This window comes from Salvelinus alpinus, chromosome 4, assembly GCF_045679555.1.
Source record: "Salvelinus alpinus chromosome 4, SLU_Salpinus.1, whole genome shotgun sequence".
In the NCBI taxonomy this organism is placed as follows: domain Eukaryota; kingdom Metazoa; phylum Chordata; class Actinopteri; order Salmoniformes; family Salmonidae; genus Salvelinus; species Salvelinus alpinus.
Genome location: NC_092089.1, coordinates 68924477 through 68945888, shown reverse-complemented (window position 1 = coordinate 68945888; position 21412 = coordinate 68924477). Strand labels below are relative to the sequence as shown.

Here is a 21412-nt window from a genome sequence, read left to right as displayed (position 1 = left end):
ACCTAAAATGCAAGCATTTCAGTTTAAATGAGACCAACATTCTTGGTTAAATGATGCCACTGGACCATAGCAAAATCAATCCCTCTTTCCCCACAAGTAATGTGATACATTTGTTACATAATGTGATTGCAAGTACAAGAAATTAACTTCAACACTCAATGTGTGATACTTTAAAAGCATTTCAATCGTGTTTGTGGATGAATATTGGACCACACTTCTTCGTCTCATACTGGGATAAGGAAAATTGGAAATATATAATAAGGGTCTGGTTTTATTAAAAAAGACAATTTAGCTGAGATGTGACAGAGATTGAACCAAGAGCTGAATTACATGAATCCAAAATGGTTAGACCCGCTTGTACACTACTACACACTCATAGCTCATCTCTCATGGTGTGTCAGTCTGCCCTCTGGAGGACACGGAAGGAAAGGCCCATTCACCCATCTCCACCTCTCCGCATTGTCACTTACTGTCTAAACTCCCCTCAATTGATTGTGTATGATCTTTGACATTAATATTAGGCTTTTGCAAAGGATACTACAATTTACACAACCCAAAGTGGTACTCCATTAGATTGGAGGGGTGCTTAATACAGTACTGGTAGAAAAGTAAAGTAAGCCAACCTCACTTGATCCTGTAGACCAGGGGTATTAAACTCTTACCCTGTGAGGTCCGAAGCCTGCTGGTTCTGTTCTACCTGATAATTAATTGCACTCACCTGGTTTCCCAGGTCTAAATCAGTCCCTGATTAGAGGAACAATTAAATAAATGCAGTGGTTCTGGCTTTGAGGTCCAGAGTTGAGCACTCTAGACCTGATTTCTTCATCCCAACTTCAACAGGACAATGTGAACAATAAATCCAAGAACAAAGAGGGTCTACAAAACAACCCTCTACTCATTACAATGAAACCCACCACTCCAGTGTATGTATGGGGGTAGTGATATAGTAACCTATTAGATTTTGGCTATAAACTCAGGGGCCACAGTTCCATTCCCTGAAAGTGCTAGCTATTTATGGTAATAGTATTCCAAATGTGTCAAGTCATTACAGGCCATCTTGTTAAGTTAATGATTCAGCACCTTGTTAAACATGACAAATTGGCAGGTTTTAGTAGCAGGCTGTGGGTAAAGTACATTACCACAAATAAGATAATCTGTATAATTTAAATGATACTGAATGATTTACCATACGGCAGTAAGGTAAGCATGTCAACAGTTAGCATGTGGTTTTCAGTTGGACCAACTTCAAGACTCTGGGAGAAAATTCAAAATCAACAATTTATTTCAGCTTTTCATAGGGATTGAGTTGTCATGACAAACATTTACAAGTACTCTAACAGGGCCAATACAAGTGAGCATGTCAACCTTAACAAGTACACCCAGTTCTCTGACTGTGGTTCACCTAACATTCCAGTGGCACTGTAACGCAGCAAAACTCTCAGCTACAAGTGAAGGACACAACACCAAGGCCTTACAGATTCAGCGATAGAAATTCAAAGGTCATATCCGGTTGAGCTGACATATGCAGCATTTACCGTGAACGCAGTCCTCACTAAAGCGGGAACGTTGCCTTGAAATGTCAATCACGCTGTAAAGCTGAACTTCAGCGATGCGGATTGAATAGTGCACTAACGCTGGACAAAATTAATAACTAAGGAAACATTTATTTAAATATGTCATGTTCTCTAGGCTGTATGTGTGTTTTTAACAAAACACATTATAGGAAAATACAAAACTATAAAATGAACAAAGACAAAGCTGCAATAAAAAGATTGACAAAAAAAATATTTTGACATAGAAGTGCCAAGTTGGAGTCTTTGTTTCCAACAGTACATCATAAAGACAAGTAGCCATCTCACGTTAAACTGGATGACACTTTTTAACCTTTTTCTCTTTAGTTGGCAAAACCACACAAATAACATGCATCACTAGTGTCATTGTAAAATTACTCAGAACCTCCGTTTGACCATCCTCTGAAATCATGACATTTTGACGAGCTTAAGTGCAATTTTCTGTCCTAACTCTGGCATCACATACATTGTAAATGATATGGCTTACTAGGTAAACAGGCCCATATAAACTGGTAAGAGACATCTTTCATAAACAAAACTATGGTACAGCATTATCTTGACAAAACAAATCAAAGATCTAAATAACAACGTAAACAACAGTGTACCACTGTACAGTTTATCCTAACATATTTACAGGTTCATTTAAATTCTCCTGTACAGAGGGGTCATTTCCAAAATAAAGAAAAAACATAATGCTGTTAAATAGTATGTTAGGCAAATTCAAGCATACCATCTACTTTTTGTTTCAAAGAATTGATTTGAGGAAATGAAACCCAATAACCAGAATTTGAACATGGTGGGCTACAGAACGCTGGTCTCCTCCTGTCGTATATAACATTGTTTATTGTTTTACATAAGGCGATGATGCTCTAGGTGTCCAATACTGATACGATACATGGCCTCGATTAATGATGGCTCTTTGGGCTAATGCACTTTTCAACAGTATATTTTTGTTCAATCACTAGTTGTATTACACACAACAAAAAGGGGACATTTTTCTACTTCGAAAGGAACTGTGCAAAATCTGCCCTACAAAATCTGCTCTAAAGCAAAGTGACAGTGTTGCAATTTCTATTGTACAAGGTACTGGGAGATGGTAAGGGACATCTCTAGACACCGGTGCAGACCCTCATTCCAACATATATACAAGGCACTACGGATAGGAGTCAAGGGTCACACTGCAGGTCTCCCAACAGCCTCCTCAGCTCAGTCCGGTCGTAATATAGGATATTTGGGTAAGAATTCTATAAGAATTACCTGTGGAGGGAAAACGTTTATTCATTTCATTTTACACTTTTCTTTCAGAATTGAATCTTTCCAGTAGGCCCTGCTCTATTGTACATTGCATAAATTACCATATATTTTGCGTCTTATGATCTGAGATTTGTAATACTCCATATGTTGGCAAGAATCATATTCTGTTTTAGGGGAACATGAATGGGTTATACTTACATATTCCATCATATTGCTGCTTTCACATTTCCTTTTGCTGAGTTTCCAGTGCAGGCCCAGCTAAAGAGAAGAGGTGAAAGTAAGGACAGACATAAGAGCGCACACGCACAGACACCCATATACTGTCTGGGTAGCAAATCTGTCAGATCTCCCCTAGTGTGAGGGGAATTTAGGAAAGGCTTTAAAACTACAGTGTGGTCCATATACAGTGGGGAGAACAAGTATTTGATACACTGCCGATTTTGCAGGTTTTCCTACTTACAAAGCATGTAGAGGTCTGTAATTTCTATCATAGGTACACTTCAACTGTGAGAGACGGAATCTAAAACAAAAATCCAGAAAATCACATTGTATGATTTTTAATTAATTAATTTGCATTTTATTGCATGACATAAGTATTTGATCACCTACCAACCTGTAAGAATTCCGGCTCTCACAGACCTGTTAGTTTTTCTTTAAGAAGCCCTGCTGTTCTCCACTCATTACCTGTATTAACTGCACCTGTTTGAACTCGTTACCTGTATAAAAGACACCTGTCCACACACTCAATCAAACAGACTCCAACCTCTCCACAATGGCCAAGACCAGAGAGCTGTGTAAGGACATCAGGGAAAAAATTGTAGGCCTGCACAAGGCTGGGATGGGCTACAGGACAATAGGCAAGCAGCTTGGTGAGAAGGCAACAACTGTTGGCGCAATTATTAGAAAATGGAAGAAGTTCAAGATGACGGTCAATCACCCTCGGTCTGGGGCTCCATGCAAGATCTCACCTCGTGGGGCATCAATGATCATGAGGAAGGTGAGGGATCAGCCCAGAACTACACAGCAGGACCTGGTCAATGACCTGAAGAGAGCTGGGACCACAGTCTCAAAGAAAACCATTAGTAACACACTACGCCGTCATGGATTAAAATCCTGCAGCGCACGCAAGGTCCCCCTGCTCAAGCCAGCGCATGTCCAGGCCCGTCTGAAGTTTGCCAATGACCATCTGGATGATCCAGAGGAGGAATGGGAGAAGGTCATGTGGTCTGATGAGACAAAAATAGAGCTTTTTGGTCTAAACTCCACTCGCCGTGTTTGGAGGAGGAAGAAGGATGAGTACAACCCCAAGAACACCATCCCAACCGTGAAGCATGGAGGTGGAAACATCATTCTTTGGGGATGCTATCTGCAAAGGGGACAGGACGACTGCACCGTATTGAGGGGAGGATGGATGGGGCCATGTATCGCGAGATCTTGGCCAACAACCTCCTACCCTCAGTAAGAGCATTGAAGATGGGTCGTGGCTGGGTCTTCCAGCATGACAACGACCCGAAACACACAGCCAGGGCAACAAAGGAGTGGCTCCGTAAGAAGCATCTCAAGGTCCTGGAGTGGCCTAGCCAGTCTCCAGACCTGAACCCAATAGAAAATCTTTGGAGGGAGCTGAAAGTCCGTATTGCCCAGCGACAGCCCCGAAACCTGAAGGATCTGGAGAAGGTCTGTATGGAGGAGTGGGCCAAAATCCCTGCTGCAGTGTGTGCAAACCTGGTCAAGAACTACAGGAAACGTATGACCTCTGTAATTGCAAACAAAGGTTTCTGTACCAAATATTAAGTTCTGCTTTTCTGATGTATCAAATACTTATGTCATGCAATAAAATGCAAATTAATTACTTCAAAATCATACAATGTGATTTTCTGGATTTTTGTTTTAGATTTCGTCTCTCACAGTTGAAGTGTACCTATGATAAAAATTACAGACCTCTACATGCTTTGTAAGTAGGAAAACCTGCAAAATCGGCAGTGTATCAAATACTTGTTCTCCCCACTGTATATTGGCAACCTTGATAAAGATTAGCAAAATATACTTTATAAAACAAATAATACAAATACTTAGCAGGTAGCCTAGTGGTTAGAGCGTTGGTTGGACTAGTAACCGAAAGGTTGCAAGATCGAATCCCCGAGCTGACAAGGTAAATAATCTGTCGTTCTGCCCCTGAACAAGGCGGTTAACCCTAGGCCGTCATTGAAAATAAGAATTTGTTCTTAACTGACTTTCCTAGTTAAATAAAGGCTAAAAGAAATTGTATGCTGAAAACATTTGAAGATTCAATTATTTTATACTAATACGACTGCTCAAATAAATAGATTTGTTTAAGAGGTAATACAAAAATTCTAAAAAAGATAAGGGTCAGAATATAGGCATACGTTTTCAGTACTTCAGCACCGTCCCCTCGCGAGGATAATGACCCTGAGCCCTTTTCTAAAATGTTATGAGATTGGAGAGCACAATGGGAGGGGTTTTAGACCATTCCTCCATACAGAATCTTTCTAGATCCTTGATCTCCTTCATCAGCGCTTATGAACTGCCCTCTTCAATTCAAACCACCAATTTTCAATGGGGTACAAGTTTGGAGACAGATGGCCATTGAAAAATGTTGATTTTGTGGTCAATTAACCATTTCTTTGTGGATTTTGATGCACCACCTTAGGTATGAGGTTATTTTCTGCATATGCTTCCGTTTTTTCAACGCCAAACCCACCACTGGTATGCGTGGCCAAAGAGCTCTATTTTCATGTCATCTGCCTGGGGTTTGATAAACAGCATTGGCACTTGGATTAGAACCGGTGCCATGGTCAGATAACAGGAAAATAGAGCTCTTTGGCCACGCACACCAGTGGTGGGTTTTGTGTTGAAAAAAGAAGCATATGTAGAAAATGACCCCATACCTACTGTAAAATATGGTGGTGGATCTTTGATGTTATGGGGCTGTATTGCTTCCATTGGTCCTTGTTAAGGTCAATGGCATCATGAACTTTACCAAGTACCAGGACATTTTAGCCAAAAACTTGGTTGCCTCTGCCAGGAGGCTGAAACTTGGCCACATGTAGATCTTCCAGTAAGAAAACAACCCCAACACTAATCAGAATTCACAAAGAAATGGTTAATTTACCACAAAATCAACATTTTGCAATGGCCATCTCAGTCTCCAAACTTGTACCACATTAAAAAAAAATATGTGGTTTGAATTGTCCATAAGTACAGTCCATAAGCAGTCCATAAGTACAGACGAAGGATTTCAAGGATCTGTAAAGATTCTGTATGGAGGAATGGTCTAAGACCCCTCCCATTGTGTTCTCAGATATCATCAGAAACATTTTAGAAAAAGACTGTGTCGTTATCCTCACAAGGGGAGGGTGCTGGAGTATTGAAAACAATGTTTAATTACTTGCTAAACAAAATCTCTTTCTCTGAGCAATTGTATTAGTATAAAATAATATAATGGTCCCAGGTGGCTCAGTCGGTAGAGCATGGCGCTTGCAATGCCAGGGTTGTGAGTTCGATTCCCATGAGGGACCAGTACGAAAAAGTATGAAAATGTATAACTTCGAGGGAAATTCGTTTTAAGGGTTTAAAGTTTACATGAGTTAACGACCATTATCCATCAGAAACCTGCTACTTTAACATTGCTTAAAGATGGAATGCGCAGTAGGGGGAAACAGCGCCACTGGCCACCACACTGTTGTTGTTGATTTTGTTTCCAAGCTGAAGGAGCGTCGTCCAGCATGGTAAAAAAAACTAAAAGTGTGTAGTACATATTGTGCTCTTCTATCGTGCGGGCGATGATGTCAGGGGGGGAGGGGTTTGTTGTTTGCAGTAACTTTTTTGTTGTATTATCGCAAACGGACGTCGCTGTGCCACCATTAACGATTGCTTCACAACTGACGGGACGGTTATGGTCTTTCAGACAGGTGCTAATATGCAATTTGTTCTTACCTTGTGATATAACCGGTTGTTTTCCCATTCTAACAACTTCTGAATAGATCTTCTCGCCTGTTTGTAAAGGAGCACATACAACATTGAAATGTTTTCTAGTAATTACCTTGACTTCACACTCTTTTACAAATGACAATAACAGCAGCACAGTATTATATGACAAAGAGACATTTATGGACTGAACTCCTCCTTTTACCAGCTTGTAATTTCCACTTCACAATAACACTGGGTCGAGGCACCACCTTTCAGTGACGTACCCTTCAGCTGGACAGGCCTTCAATGGTGCAATGTACCATTTTTACACACAAGTTGTTATTGCCTGCTTAAGACCAATACGGCTGGATTTGTAAACTAGCCCATGAGTAATGAGTGGGCCTGCTGACTTATGTAGAGTGGGACTGTGCAGCAGACATCACACGAGGGCTGATTGAGACTTACTCTCTTGTTGAGGCATATAACGGGCCACAGACTGAAGCCCACTGTACAGCAACAGCACAGGCAGCCGCAAAGAAGCCACTTCACATTGACAGGCACGTTCTTCTTCAAGCAAGCGTTCACTCTGCTGATGCTGGTTTTAAACTCCTCTGGAGCCACCTGGAGAAGAAGCGGGAGAAGGGAGGAAGAAGTGGATAGGAAATGTCAGACAGAGGAAATGTGGTTGTAATTGGTATAGTTTTTATCTTATTCGTAATTCTCTCTTTGAGACAAATCAGCTCATAATTGTTTTCAATCATTTGAGCTTAAAATAGTTTTTCATCTGGTGCTGAGCAATTAACCAAAATGTCAGTTACTAAACAACTAATTGACTGATATTGGTTACATTTTTGGAATTCTATTTGGTTCAGGTTTTTTCCTGTGAGCTCGATGCGCAGTTTCTCCAGAGCTAAATCAGATCAAGCCCGAATTGTGCGATGAAGTAGGGAGTTGTAGTTTCCAACAGGCCAATATTCTTCATAGTTTTGCGCAGAAAACGTGCTAATTAACGACAATGACCATAATCCATTGCGTGCCTGGTCTGTGTGTTTCTTTTACACCGGCTACTGTACATTAGGTTAGTGAGGGGCAGAGATGGAGGGGGAGAGAAGAGAGAGAGCAGTTGCTTAGCGAGGTCTCTCTACCTGAAAAGACATAAGTGACTGATAGTTGGCATTCAGCAGTCATGAATGTATGCCTTATTTACACTGAAGAAAAAAATAAAAACGCAGCATGCAACAATTTCAAAGATTTTACTGAGTTACAGTTCATATAAGGAAATCAGTCAATTGTAATAAATTCATTAGGCCCTAATTATGGATTTCACATGACTGGGAATACAGATATGCATCAGTTGGTCAGAGATTTCTTTTTTAAAGTAGGGGCGTGGATCAGAAAATCTGTCAGTATCTGGTGTGACCACTACTTGCTTCATGCAGTGCGACACATCTCCGTCACATAGAGTTGATCAGGCTGTTGATTGTGGCCTGTGGAATGTTGTCCCACTCCTCTTTAATGGCTGTGTGAAGTTGCTGGATATTGGCGAGAACTGGAACCACGCTGTCGTACACGTCGATCCAGAACATCCTAAACATGCTCAATGGGTGACATGTCTGGTGAGTATGCAGGCCATGGAAGAACTGGGACATATTCATCTTCCAGGAATTGTGTACAAATCAATGCGACATGGAGCCGTGTATTATCATGCTGAAACATGAGGATGGCAGCGAATGAATGGCACGACAATGGGCCTCGGGATCTGTCACGGTATCTCTGTGCATTCCAATTACCATCAATAAAATGCAATTGTGTTCATTGTTCGTAGCTTATGCCTGCACATACCATAACCCCACCACCACGGGGCATTCTGTTCACAACGTTGACATCAGCAAACCGCTCACCCCCATGACACTATACACTCTGTCTGCCATCTGTCCGTTACAGTTGAAACCGGGATTCATCGGTGAAGAGCACATTTCTCCAGAGTGCCAGTGGCCATCGAAGGTTAGCATTTGCCCACTGTCACGACCCTGGTGAGGACGACGAGCACACAGATGAGCTTCATTGAGACTGTTTCTGACAGTTTGTGCAGAAATTCTTTGGTTATGCAAACCCAAAGTTTCATCAGCTGTCCGGGTGGCTGGTTTCAGACGATCCCGCAGGTGAAGAAGCCGGATGTGGAGGTCCTGGGCTGGCGTGGTTACATGTGGTCTGCGGTTGTGAGGCCGGTTGGACATACTGCCAAATTCTCTAAAATGACTTTGGTGACAGCTTATGGTAGAGAAATTAACATTCAATTCTCTGGCAACAGCTCTGGTAGACATTCCTGCAGTTAACATGCCAATTGCATGCTTCCTCAAAACGTGAGACATCTGTGGCATTGTGTTGTGTGACAAAACTGCACATTTTAGAGTGGCCTTTTATTGTCTCCAGCACAAGGTGCACCTGTCATGCTGTTTAATCAGCTTCTTGATATGCCACACCAGTCAGGTGGAAGGATTATCTTGGCAAAGGAGAAATGCTCACTAACAGGGATGTAAACAAACTTGTGCACAACAATTTTGAAAAATAAGCTTTTTGTGAGTATGGAACATTTCTGGGATCTTTTACTTCAGCTCATGGTACCAACACTTTACATGTTGCATTTATATTTTTGTTCAGTATACTTTGAAGAAGTACAAAATGTGATTTTTGAATTTGATTTTGTCACCAGCATAGGCAGCAGCTCTTTAGAGATGAGTTGACTTGGAATGTAATAAAATAAAACAAATGTAATCTATACAACTGAAATATTTTATTAAAGTAAAGTGAATAAATGATGGCTAATAAGTGATAAGCAGTAATGGCCGGTCACTACCATCATGGGTCTTCATAATTGTTTTATTCTGTGTTGTTGCAGCATTCAACCCACATAATGCATTTAATGTTTAAAGCCGAAATCAAAAACCGTGATAATTTTTTTTATAATCAAAACGATCTCAAAAGCCACTAATCGCTCAGCAATATGAACCAAAAATAAAAACCTGAAAGGGAAAGTAGGAGAAAGGCAACCATTTCCGTGAAAAACTCCTTTAAAAATGTTATTTTTATAATTAAACCTGTACTGTAGTCTACAGGATCAAAGAGCCTTAGAAAACAAATGGGTGGCCTAGATATTTGGAGATGCTATCCAGAGATCAGATCTCTTACTAGTACGCCTGTAACTTGCTAACCAATCTCTTGTCTATTCACGGCAGAGAGGGACTAAAGGGAGAGATAAGCTCAGTGCCTGTGGCAGCGGCCATCCAAACAACATGAATGGATGCTAATTCCTCTCTGGGTCTGTACGCCATAAAACTGGGGTCGTAATCTTTTATGACAGGATGCAAAGGTCTCTTTGCAAACATAATAGGAATAAGGGCCTGCTGATCTGCACCCTTCAATCATCATAATTGTGACCTCTTCCATCATGTCACCATTGGTCACAATACTGGAGAGACTTTTTATTGCCCTGCACTTCCCTCTGCCTGCTCTTATCCCTTTAGCCTTTTTGTGTTTGAGTGTCTGACCCAGGAAGCTGCCCTTTCTTGTGCATGGCACAGTCTTTATTTCCTTCTTTTATCACCTGGAGCTGTGTCCCCGACCAACTGGGCTCCAAAGACGGCTTACTCATTGACAGAGCTTCATTTCAGCTTTGGATGCACCGTGGTGTATTGCTCCATCATATCAAAAGCACTTAAGAAACTTGACAGAGGTAATTCAGGGATGGTCTGATTTGTCAAAGGGCAAATAGAACAATGGAGCCACCATAATAGCTTAAATTGCTTAATTCGCATCCCAGTCCAAATCATTTGGCAAGCACAAAACATTGCTTTGGGGAAATGCATGAGACGATACTAATGAATTGGGATACTGTACCTTTCCCGTGAGTACTGAGGGAAACTCTGTGTCAAATTTGTTGCTCAAGCCAAACCTGTCAAAAAGAAACATACAAATGGTAGAGATTAAACAAACTTTCCATTGGACATGTATAAAGTACTGTACTGTGACTGTGGGCTGTCACAAGGGGAACCTGGCATGGTTTTTTATGGAGATGGAATAACAGACACTGTACTCTCTACAAATAAATACCTATACAAATGTACCTAACACTTTACAATGTACAGACAGCAAAACAAACCAAAAATGCATTTCCTGAATAACCTGTAATTTGTTTCATTATGTGAATAGCTTCCCCTGTTGATACAAATCAATATGATGACAAGGATACACCATATGCATAACGAAGTTGTGGAGACTAGAGGAAGTATACTTGACTATTTTGGTAAAAAGCTAAGGAATGGGCCTGGGGAAATGTAAGCACTCGCAAACGCATAGACAGAGCTATGGATGCAAGGACTGACCATCCATGATATCAAAATTACAGTTTTAACCATGTTTTGCAGTTATACAGTGTTTAACATTTATCTACATTGTTTACAAACATTGGAGTAAAACAGTGCTTATTTTGCGTTCTGGTGGCATAGGACAGTTGAACTAAGCTCATGAGGCATTTATAAATTATATTTTTCAAAAATCAATGGGTATAGCTAACTTAATATCATAAATGTATAGCCAAGTCCAAAATGGATTCTAGTTTTGCAGGGAGTAACGTTAACTTAACACAGAATGTTAAATCTATGGATGGTAGCTAGCAAGCTTGCTGGAAATAGTATTGGTTCATCACCACCATTTGAATAAGCCAGCCCTGTCAAAATATTCACTAGTTATCGTAGATGTCATGTTGGCTTGTCATTTTTGTTACAGTAGATGCTTTGTCAGGCAACCAGTGTGGATAGCTAACGTTAGCTACCTAGTTCGCACAACTATAGTTACGCGAACTACGTTAGCTAGTCAACTATAAAGCAGGAATAGCAGGTAACGTTACGCAATAGATCACACTAGCCTCATCAATGAAGACAAATGTAACAGTTTTGTCCTAATATAAGACCAGACAGCTGACTGTTATTGCCACGGCCTAGTGGTAAGTTGTATTTCATAGCATTGTTGTTGGCAGGCTAACTAGCAAGCTGATGAGGAAAAACAACATAACGAATCATAATGACTGCGCTTTGGATTGCTTACACGGTGATGTGCCCGGCCCCTCGCATAATCACAGGTTCTGGGCAATATTTAACAAGATGTTCTTCACTCACTACACGTTCATCTTCCTCGTCTAACTCATAGATGGTATCAAAATCCGCCATGTTGGGTAGTAAGACGCTCATGACGTCTTCGTCACTGCCAGCATGACATCAACAACCAGTAATGCCGCGTTCAAAACAACTGGGAACACGGAAATCTCAGACTTCAGTGCATTCAAAACACCTGGGAACTTCGGGGGGGGAACTACCTCCGACTGGGAAAATCGTTTTGAACAGTCATCCATCTCGGGATTCCAACTCGGGAACTCGGACCTCTTTCTAGAGTTCCGACCTGAAGATCACTGACATCATGATTTGACCCGAGCTCAGCCTCCGCAGACTGTCTGGAAAAGTGACGGATATAATTTCATATCATCTAAGCTTATAATTTTTTAAGAATACAATAAAGTAGGGTTCACCGCACTCTATACTCCTCTGTAAACTGGTCATCTCTGTATACCAGTCGCAAGACACACTGGTGGCTGCTTATTTATTAAACCCTATTAGGCCTTGCTCCCCCCTATCTGAGATATCTACTGCAGCCTTCATCCTCCACATACAACACCCGTTCTGCCAGTCACATTATGTTAAAGGTCCCCTAAGCACACACACCCCTGGGTCGCTCGTCTTTTCAATTCGCTGCAGCTAGCGACTGGGACGAGCTGCAACAAACAGTCAAACTGGACAGTTTTATCTCAATCTCTTCATTCAAAGACTCAATCATGGACACTCTTACTGACAGTTGTGGCTGCTTTGCGTGATGTATTGTTATCTCTACCTTCTTGCCCTTTGTGCTGTTGTCTGTGCCCAATAATGTTTGTACCATGTCTTGTGCATTGCCATGCTGTGTTGCTGCCTTGTTATGTTGTTGCCTTAGGTATCTCTTTATGTAGTGTTGTCTCTCTTGTCGTGATGTGTGTTTGTCCTATATTATTATTATTTTTAAATTATATATATATGTAACCCAGCCCCTGTCTATGCAGGAGGCCTTTGGACTTTTGGTAGGCCATCATTGACTTGCCTAGTTAAATAAAGGTTAAATAAAAATAAAAATAATAATACAGATATCAATAGCAGACTACACATCAGGGGCGTCATGCACCCAAACATCTGAGGGGGTACAAAGTATGGAAGCCCCCAGTCTGGAAGATGGAGAATTTAGAATTTTCCAACACCATGAAACATATTTTTCCTGCAATCTAGAGCCCTAACCATTATTCTGAATTCTATGTTCAAAATATGTTTATTTTCTGCATATCTAAGCATACTTCTTGAGCTGTCTGTATCCTCCTGTCTGTATCCTCCTGGTTATTTTTTTAAAGGTTCAATGCAGCCGTATTTATCTCAATATCAAATAATTTCTGGGTAACAATTACTTCCTTACTGTGATTGTTTTCAATTGAAATTGTAAAAAATAAACATATATAGCTTCTTAGCAAAGAGCAATTTTTCAAGCAAGAGTTTTGCTCGGACTGTCTGGGAGTGGTCTGTGTGGGGAGGGGGAAACTAAAAACTAGCTGTTATTGGCAGAGAGGGTTGGAACTCTCTTTCTTATTGGTCTGGTTAACTAATTTACACCTGGTGATGTCACCAGGCAGGCCAAAACTCCATCCCACCAAAACAGGCTGAAATGTCAGGCAATCTTTTCAAACAGCTCTTACACTAAAAGGGTATTATAATAATTTTTGCAATTTCACAATATTATTCCAAGCTCACAGTGTGGAAATATACACTGAACAAAAATATAAACGCAATATGTAAAGTGTTGGCCTCATGTTTCATAAGCTGAAGTAAAACATCTCAGAAATCTTCCATACGGACAAAAAGCATATTTCTCTCAGATTTTGTGCATGAATTTCATTGCATTCCTGTTAGTGAGCATTTCTCCTTTGCCAAGATAATCCATCCACATGACAGGCGTGGAATATCAAGAATTTGATTAAACAGCATGATCATTATACAGGTGCACCTTGTGCTGGGGACAATAAAAGGCCACTAAAATATGCAGTTTTGTCACACAACACAATGCCACAGATGTCTCAAGTTTTGAGGGAGCGTGCAATTGGCATGCTGACTCCAGGAATGTCCACCAGAGCTGTTGCCAGAGAATTTAATGTTAATTTCTCTGCCATAAGCGTCAATTTTGAGAATCTGGCAGTACGTCCAACCGACCTCACAACTGCAGACCATGTGCGTGGCTTTGGGTGGGAGAGCAGTTTGCTGATGTCAATGTTGTAAGCAGAGTGCCCCATGGTGGCAGTGGGGTTATGGTATGGGCAGGCACAAGCTACGGACAATGAACACAATTGCATTTTATTGATGGCAATTGGAATGCACAGAGATACCGTGATGCGATCCTGGAGCCCATTGTCGTGCCATTCATGTTTCAGCATGATAACGTACAGCCCCATGTCGCAAGGATCTGTACACAATTCCTTGAAGCTGAAAATGTCAGAGTTCTTCCATGGCCTGCATACTCACCAAACATGTCACCCATTGAGCATGTTTGGGATGCTCTGGATTGACGTGTACGGCAGTGTGTTTATGTTCCAGCCAAAAGCATGATCAACTCTATGCAAAGGAGATGTGTCGTGCTGACTGAGGAAAATGGTGGTCGCACCAGATACTGACTGTTTTTTTGATCCACGCCCCTACCTTTTTTTAAGGTGTCTGTGAACCACAGATTTATATCTGTATTCCAAGTCATGTGAAATCCATAGATTAGGGCCTAATGGATTTTTTTCAATTGACTGATTTCCTTATATGAACTCAGTAAAATCTTTGAAATTGTTGCATTTTGCATTTATATTTTTGTTCAGTATATATAAAACACAGGGAAATCATGTTTTTGACGACACTAAATATGCTTCTCTGCCTCTCTTCTAAAATCTACGTAAAAGATTGAAAGGAATGTAAGTCTTATTCAGTCAATTTAGTTTTACTTGCTTTATAAATTCTACCAACCTTGCCAGCAGGCATGCCAGCTAAGATAGTTAGACAAGCTAGCTACTTGATTGATGGCCTGAAATGGCTTTCTGCAGGCCCGGGTCAGGATGTCATGCCTGAGAGGGCATTTTAAATCCATGGAGGGGGGTGGGGGGGGGGGCACAACTAGTATTGCTTTAAAGCCCTAATAAAACAAGTTAGATTGGTATTTTTATTACTGTTCAAATGTGCAAAAATGTATTTGAAATTTACCCGTACACATCAATAACTGTCATTTTATAGAATAACACAAGATATGCACCCCACTACAACATACATGTGTATCTGAAGTGCAGCCGTCGCTTCAGTAGGCCTACACATAATTTGTGCCTACCAACCAGTGTTGCCAACTTAGCGACTTTGTCGCTATATTTAGCGAGTATCCAGACCCCTCTAGCGACACATTTTCAAAAAAGCGACTAGCGACAAATCTAGCAACTTTTTCTGGTGTCATTGGAGACTTTTGGCAAGGTCACAGGCGGCCCAGTCCTCGCGCAGCAGTCCCTCCCAGCTGCAGTCAGAGCAGGAGATGTTCACCCCTCTGCGCCCAGACTGCAAATGAATCGCGCATGCGGGAAGCTGCCGCTGGCTGATCCCGCCCTGGCTTACATTCAGGGCGGGATGTAAATGTAAAATGTTCTTTGTCTAAAATAATTGCTGCACAAAAGTAAATCACTGCATTTGACTCACACAGCCTCAGTCACTTACTCACCTTGTCCACTGTGTGTGTGCCTCTCTGTGACATAAGCTAAACATCTAGCTGGCTAGCTCATCATGTCTCAGTCTAAACTGCACACTCAAAAATACAGAAAGTAGTGGGAATCAAACCCTGAATTCAAAGGCTGGTTGAAGCCGTTTATTGGAGATGATACTGGGGCATGCTGCCTGTATTGTAAGGCTGATTTCTATGCCAAACTTAGTGATGTTAAAAAACACATGACAACTCAAAAACATACTCAAAAGGCAAAGCCTTATAACAGTTCCACTCAAAACAAGCTGCCATTTATGGTTAAAAACATTGACTCTGCAAAAAAGGCTGAGGCCACCATGGCATTAGCTATCGCTGAACACTGTTCCATGCTGGCATGTGATCACATTGGAGAAGCATGTAGAGCTGCTTTCTCAGACTCCACTGCTGCTACCCACTTCAAAATGCACAGAAATTATTAATGGTGTTCTAGCACCATACTTTCTGAAAAAGTTGGTCGCAGATGTGACCAGCGTTTCAGCCTCCTCATCAATGAGTCCACGGATGTAAGTGTTTCTAAATACCTGGGGGTTGTGATAAGGTACTTTAGTGACACCAAGCAGACAATTGTATCAACATTTCTTGGGCTTGTTGACTTGGAGGGAGGAGATGCCAAGTCTATAGCCCGTGCTGTTGTGGCTTTCCTTGAAGTGGTGTCTTAAAAAAGAGAAACTCCTGGGGATAGGGACTGACAATGCCTCTGTTATGACGGGGATTAACATTGGGGTCTATAAAGTGCTGAAGGAGTATGGCCTCAAATATCTGGTTCTTATTCGCTGTGTGTGCCACTCTCTGCAGCTTGCTGTAAGTCATGCTTCCAATGACACCCTCCCCCGTAGTGTGGAGAACTTGGTACGAGAGACTTATAACTGGTTTTCAGTGTCTACAAAGCGCAGGGAGGCCTACAAGGCCATATATGAGACCATCAACTGTGGGGAGAAACCTTTACAGATAACCAAGGTGTGTGCCACACGTTGGCTCTCCATTGAACCCGCGGTTTCACGCATTTTGGACCAGTGGGAGGAGCTTAGGCTGCATTTCGCAGTCACCAAGTCCAGTGAACACTGCTACATGGCTGAGGTTTTATACTCCATGTACAGTGATCCTCAAAACATATTGTATCTGACTTTTTTGAAGTCAGTGCTGGGTGAGGTACAGTTGGCCATCAAGGCTTTTGAGGGAGAGCAAGTAGATCCTCTTAAGCTACTTGACAGCTTGGTTAGCCTGATCAAGTCTGTGAGCAGCAGGGTGCTGAATCCACTGGCAAATGTTGATGTACTCAAAGGGCCAATAGATGGATACATCAGTCCCAAACCGTACCTTGGTTACCTTTTTGAGTCAAAGGCAGCTGAGCTGCACCTTGCGCCTGAGGACGAAAACAATGTCCGAAAGTGGTGTGTAGCCTTCACCATCTCCCTCACTAATGCGTTGAGGGTGAGACTGCCAGACAACATCGAAGCATTGCAGTACATGTCAGTTTTCAATGTGGAGGAAACTTTAAAGCACAATAAGAGCCCTGGAGGAATAGAAAAAATAGCCAACCTCCTTGGCTACTCCCCTGCAGAGATAGACAAGATTGTCCAGCAATGGCGTGCCATCCATCTTAGTAAATGGAATGAGACAAAAAACACACTGGGCTTCTGGAGTGAGATGTGGAAGTTCAGGGATGCAGCTGATATCAACCCGTTTCAAGAGCTTGCCATGGCTGCTGTGTCTGTGTTGTCCTTGCCACACTCGAATGCTGAAGTCGAGAGAGTCTTCAGCCAGATGAGTGTGGTAAAAAGCAAACTTAGAAATCAGATGTCCTTGCAGACCCTTAACTCCACCCTGTACATTCGATATGGACTGAAGCTGTCTGGTGAGGCTTGCTATGAGCACCAGCTGCCTGATAATGTGTTGCAGCTTTTTGGCACATCAGCTGCTCACTCATTTAAGTCAGATCCCTCAGTTGCTGAACCTGCCATAGAGAGCCATGACCAAAATGACGATGACCCACTCTTTCTGTGAGCCAGCACAGTCTGTGTGTGTGTGGAGGGGGGTCTGGGAAAAAAACAATTAACCTGAATTAGGGCCAGACTAGTTACCATCATTTTCTCACATTGCCATTGACAGTTTTTTCTATTGTCTCTTTTTGGTCCATTTAGATTGTTAATGTAGATTGTATACAAAAATGTTTTAAAAAATGATGGTGAAAAATGTTCATGTTTTACTGTGACTTGTTGTAGACTCCTAAGTGGACCGTAAGGTTAAAAACCAAACCAAATTAAGAACACTAAGTATTATTACAGAGAAAAAACAACAGTCTTGAACGAGTTCCGACATATGCTGAGCACTTGTTGGCTGCTTTTCCTTCACTCTGCGGTCTAACTCATCCCAAACCATCTCAATTGGGTTGAAGTCGGTTGATTGTGGAGGCCAGTTCATCTGATGCAGAACTCCATCACTGTCCTTCTTGGTAAAATAGCCCTTACAAGCCCTGGAGGTGTGTTGGGCCATTGTCCTGTTGAAAAACGAATGATAGTCCCACGAAGCACAAATCAGATGGGATGGCGTATTGCTGCAGAATACTGTGGTAGCCATGCTGGTTAAGTGTGCCTTGAATTCTAAATAAATCACAGACAGTGTCACCAGCAAAGCACTCCCACACCATCACACCTCCTCCTCCATGCTTCACGGTGGGAACCACACATGCGGAGATCATCCGTTCACCTACTCTGCGTCTTACAAAGACACGGCAGTTGGAACCAAAAATCTCAAATTTGGACTCATCAGACCAAAGGACAGATTTCCACCGGTCTAATGTCCATTGCTTGGGTTTCTTGGCCCAAGCAAGTCTCTTCTTATTATTGATGTTCTTTAGTAGTGGTTTCTTTGCAGCAAGTCGACCATGAAGGCCTGATTCACGCAGTCTCCTATGAACAGTTGATGTTGAGATGTGTCTGTTACTTGAACTCTGTGAAGCATTTATTTGGGCTGCAATTTCTGAGGCTGGTAACTGTAATGAACTTATCCTCTGCAGCAGAGGTAACTCTGGGTCTTCCTTTCCTGTGGCGGTCCTCATGAGAGCCATTGACTGATCTTCATGTCTTGAAGTAATAATGAACTGTCGTTTCTCTTTGCTTATTTGAGCTGTTCTTGCCATAATATGGACTTGGTCTTTTACCAAATAGGGCTATCTTCTGTATACCACACCTACCTTGTCACAACACAACTGATTGGCTCAAACTTATTAAGAAGGAAAGAAATTACACAAATGAACTTTTAACAAGCCACACCTGTTAATTGAAATGCATTCCAGGTGACTACCTCATGAAGCTGGTTTAGAGAATGCCAAGAGTGTTTTCTCCTGTCACAGCCTCTAAACTCTGTAACTGTTTTAAAGTCACCATTTGCCTCATGGTGAAATCCCTGAGCGGTTTCTTTCCTCTCTGGCAACTGAGTTAGGAAGGACGCCTGCATCGCCCATCTACCAATAGGTGCCCTTTGCGGGCATTGGAAAATCGAATCAAATCAAATTTTATTGGTCACATACACATGGTTAGCAGATGTTATGCGAGTGTAGCGAAATGCTTGTGCTTCTAGTTCAGACAGTGCAGTAATATCTAACAAGTTATCTAACAATTCCCCAACAACTACCTAATACACACAATCTAAAGGGGTGAATGAGAATATGTACATATAAATATATGGATGAACGATGGCCGAGCGGCATAGGCCAGGTGCAATAGAATTGTTTACAGACAGATTATTTCACTTATAAGTCACTGTATCACAATTCCAGTGGGTCAGAAGTGTACATACACTAAGTTGACTATGCCTTCAAACATCTAGGAAAATTCCAGAAAATGATGTCATGGCTTTAGAAGCTTCTGATAGGCTAATTGACATATTTTGAGTCAATTGGAGGTGTACCTGTGGATGTATTTCAAGGTCTACCTTCAAACTCAGTGCCTCTTTGCTTGACATCATGGGAAAATCTAAAGAAAACAGCCAAGACCTCAGAAAAAAATGGTAGACCTCCACAAGTCTGGTTCATCCTTGGGAGCAATTTCCAAACACCTGAAGGTAACACGTTCATCTGTACAAACAATAGTACACAAGTATAAACGCCATGGGACCACGCAGCCGTCATACTGCTCAGGAAGGAGACGTGTTCTGTCTCCTAGAGATGAACGTACTTTGGTGCGAAAAGTGCAAATCAATCCCAGAACAACAGCAAAGGACCTTGTGAAGATGCTGGAGGAAACAGGTACAAAGGTATCTATATCCACAGTAAAACGAGTCCTATATCGACATAACCTGAAAGGCCGCTCAGCAAGGAAGAAGCCACTGCTCCAAAACCGCCATAAAAAAGCCAGACTACGGTTTCCAACTGCACATGGGAACAAAGATCATACTTTTTGGAGAAATGTCCTCTGGTTTGATGAAACAAAAATAGAACTGTTTGGCCATAATGACCTACGTTATGTTTGGAGGAAAAGGGGGAGGATTGCAAGCCAAAGAATACATCGCAATCGTGAAGCACAGGGGTGGCAGCATCATGTTGTGGGGGTGCTTTGCTGCAGTAGGGCCTGGAGCACTTCACAAAATAGATGGCATCATGAGAAAGGAAAATTATGTGGATATATTGAAGCACCATTTCAAGACATCAGTCAGGAAGTTAAAGCTTGGTTGCAAATGGGTCTTCCAAATGGACAATGACACCAAGCATACTTCCAAAGTTGTGGCAAAATGGCTTAAGAACATCAAAGTCAAGGTATTGGAGTGGCTATAACAAAGCTCTGACCTCAATCCTATAGGAAATATGTGGGCAGAACTGAAAATGCGTGTGTGAGCAAGGAGGCCTACAAACCGGACTCAGTTACACCAGCTCTGTCAGGAGGAATGGGCCAAAATTCACCCAACTTATTGTGGGAAGGCTACCCGAAAAGTTTGACCCAAGTTAAACAATTTAAAGTCAATGCTACCAAATACTAATTGAGTGTATGTAAACTTCTGACCCACTGGGAATGTGATGAAAGAAATTAAAGCTGAAATAAATCATTCTCTCTGCTATTATTCTGACATTTCACATTCTTAAAATAAAGTGGTGATCCTAACTGACCTAAGACAGGGAATTTTTACGAGGATTAAATGTCAGGAATTGTGAAAAACTGAGCTTAAATGTATTTGGCTAAGGTGTATGTAAAATTCCGACTTCAACTGTACATATGAGATGAGTAACGTAAGATATGTAATCATTATTAAAGTGGCATTATTTAAAAGTGACTCGTGATCCATTTATTAAAACTTCTCTGGTCTTTGTGGTTGAATCCGTGTTTTAGATTCACAGCTCGACTGAGGCACCTTACAGATAATTTTATGTGATGTAGTCATTCAAAACTCATGTTAAATACTATTATTGCACACAAAGTGAGTTTATGCAACTTATTATGTGACTTGTTAATAAGCACATTTTTACAATTGAACTTATTTAGGCTTGCCATAACAATGGGGTTGAATACTTATTGACTCAAGACATTTCAGCGTTTCCTCAACATAGTGTGGAATACACATATAAACAATAGCCTAAATGTAGGCTAATTTTGCTGGTGGGCAATGATGAGATTCGGGATCTTTCCCCCACAGCATCTTATCCCCCACGTGTTTCCATGGCAAATCCATTGTTTTTCCGAGTTCCATTGACCTCTTTACTGCATCTATAAGAGCTAGTTTTCAGTTTTCCCCTCCCCACTCAGACCACTTCCAAATAGTCCTAGCAA

General features: G+C 41.6%; 1 protein-coding gene across 1 annotated transcript; it reads right to left on the bottom strand.

The window, feature by feature from the left end:
- Positions 1-1259: 1259 nt before the first annotated feature.
- Positions 1260-12064, bottom strand: chic1 (cysteine-rich hydrophobic domain 1). The gene is made up of 6 exons (XM_071398664.1): positions 11859-12064; positions 10653-10707; positions 7221-7376; positions 6783-6839; positions 3024-3083; positions 1260-2828 (listed from the first exon to the last, which is right to left on the bottom strand). The coding sequence occupies exons 1-6, from the start codon at positions 11999-12001 to the stop codon at positions 2778-2780; spliced, it is 522 nt and encodes a 173-aa protein (XP_071254765.1). The 5' UTR covers positions 12002-12064; the 3' UTR covers positions 1260-2777.
- Positions 12065-21412: the final 9348 nt, after the last annotated feature.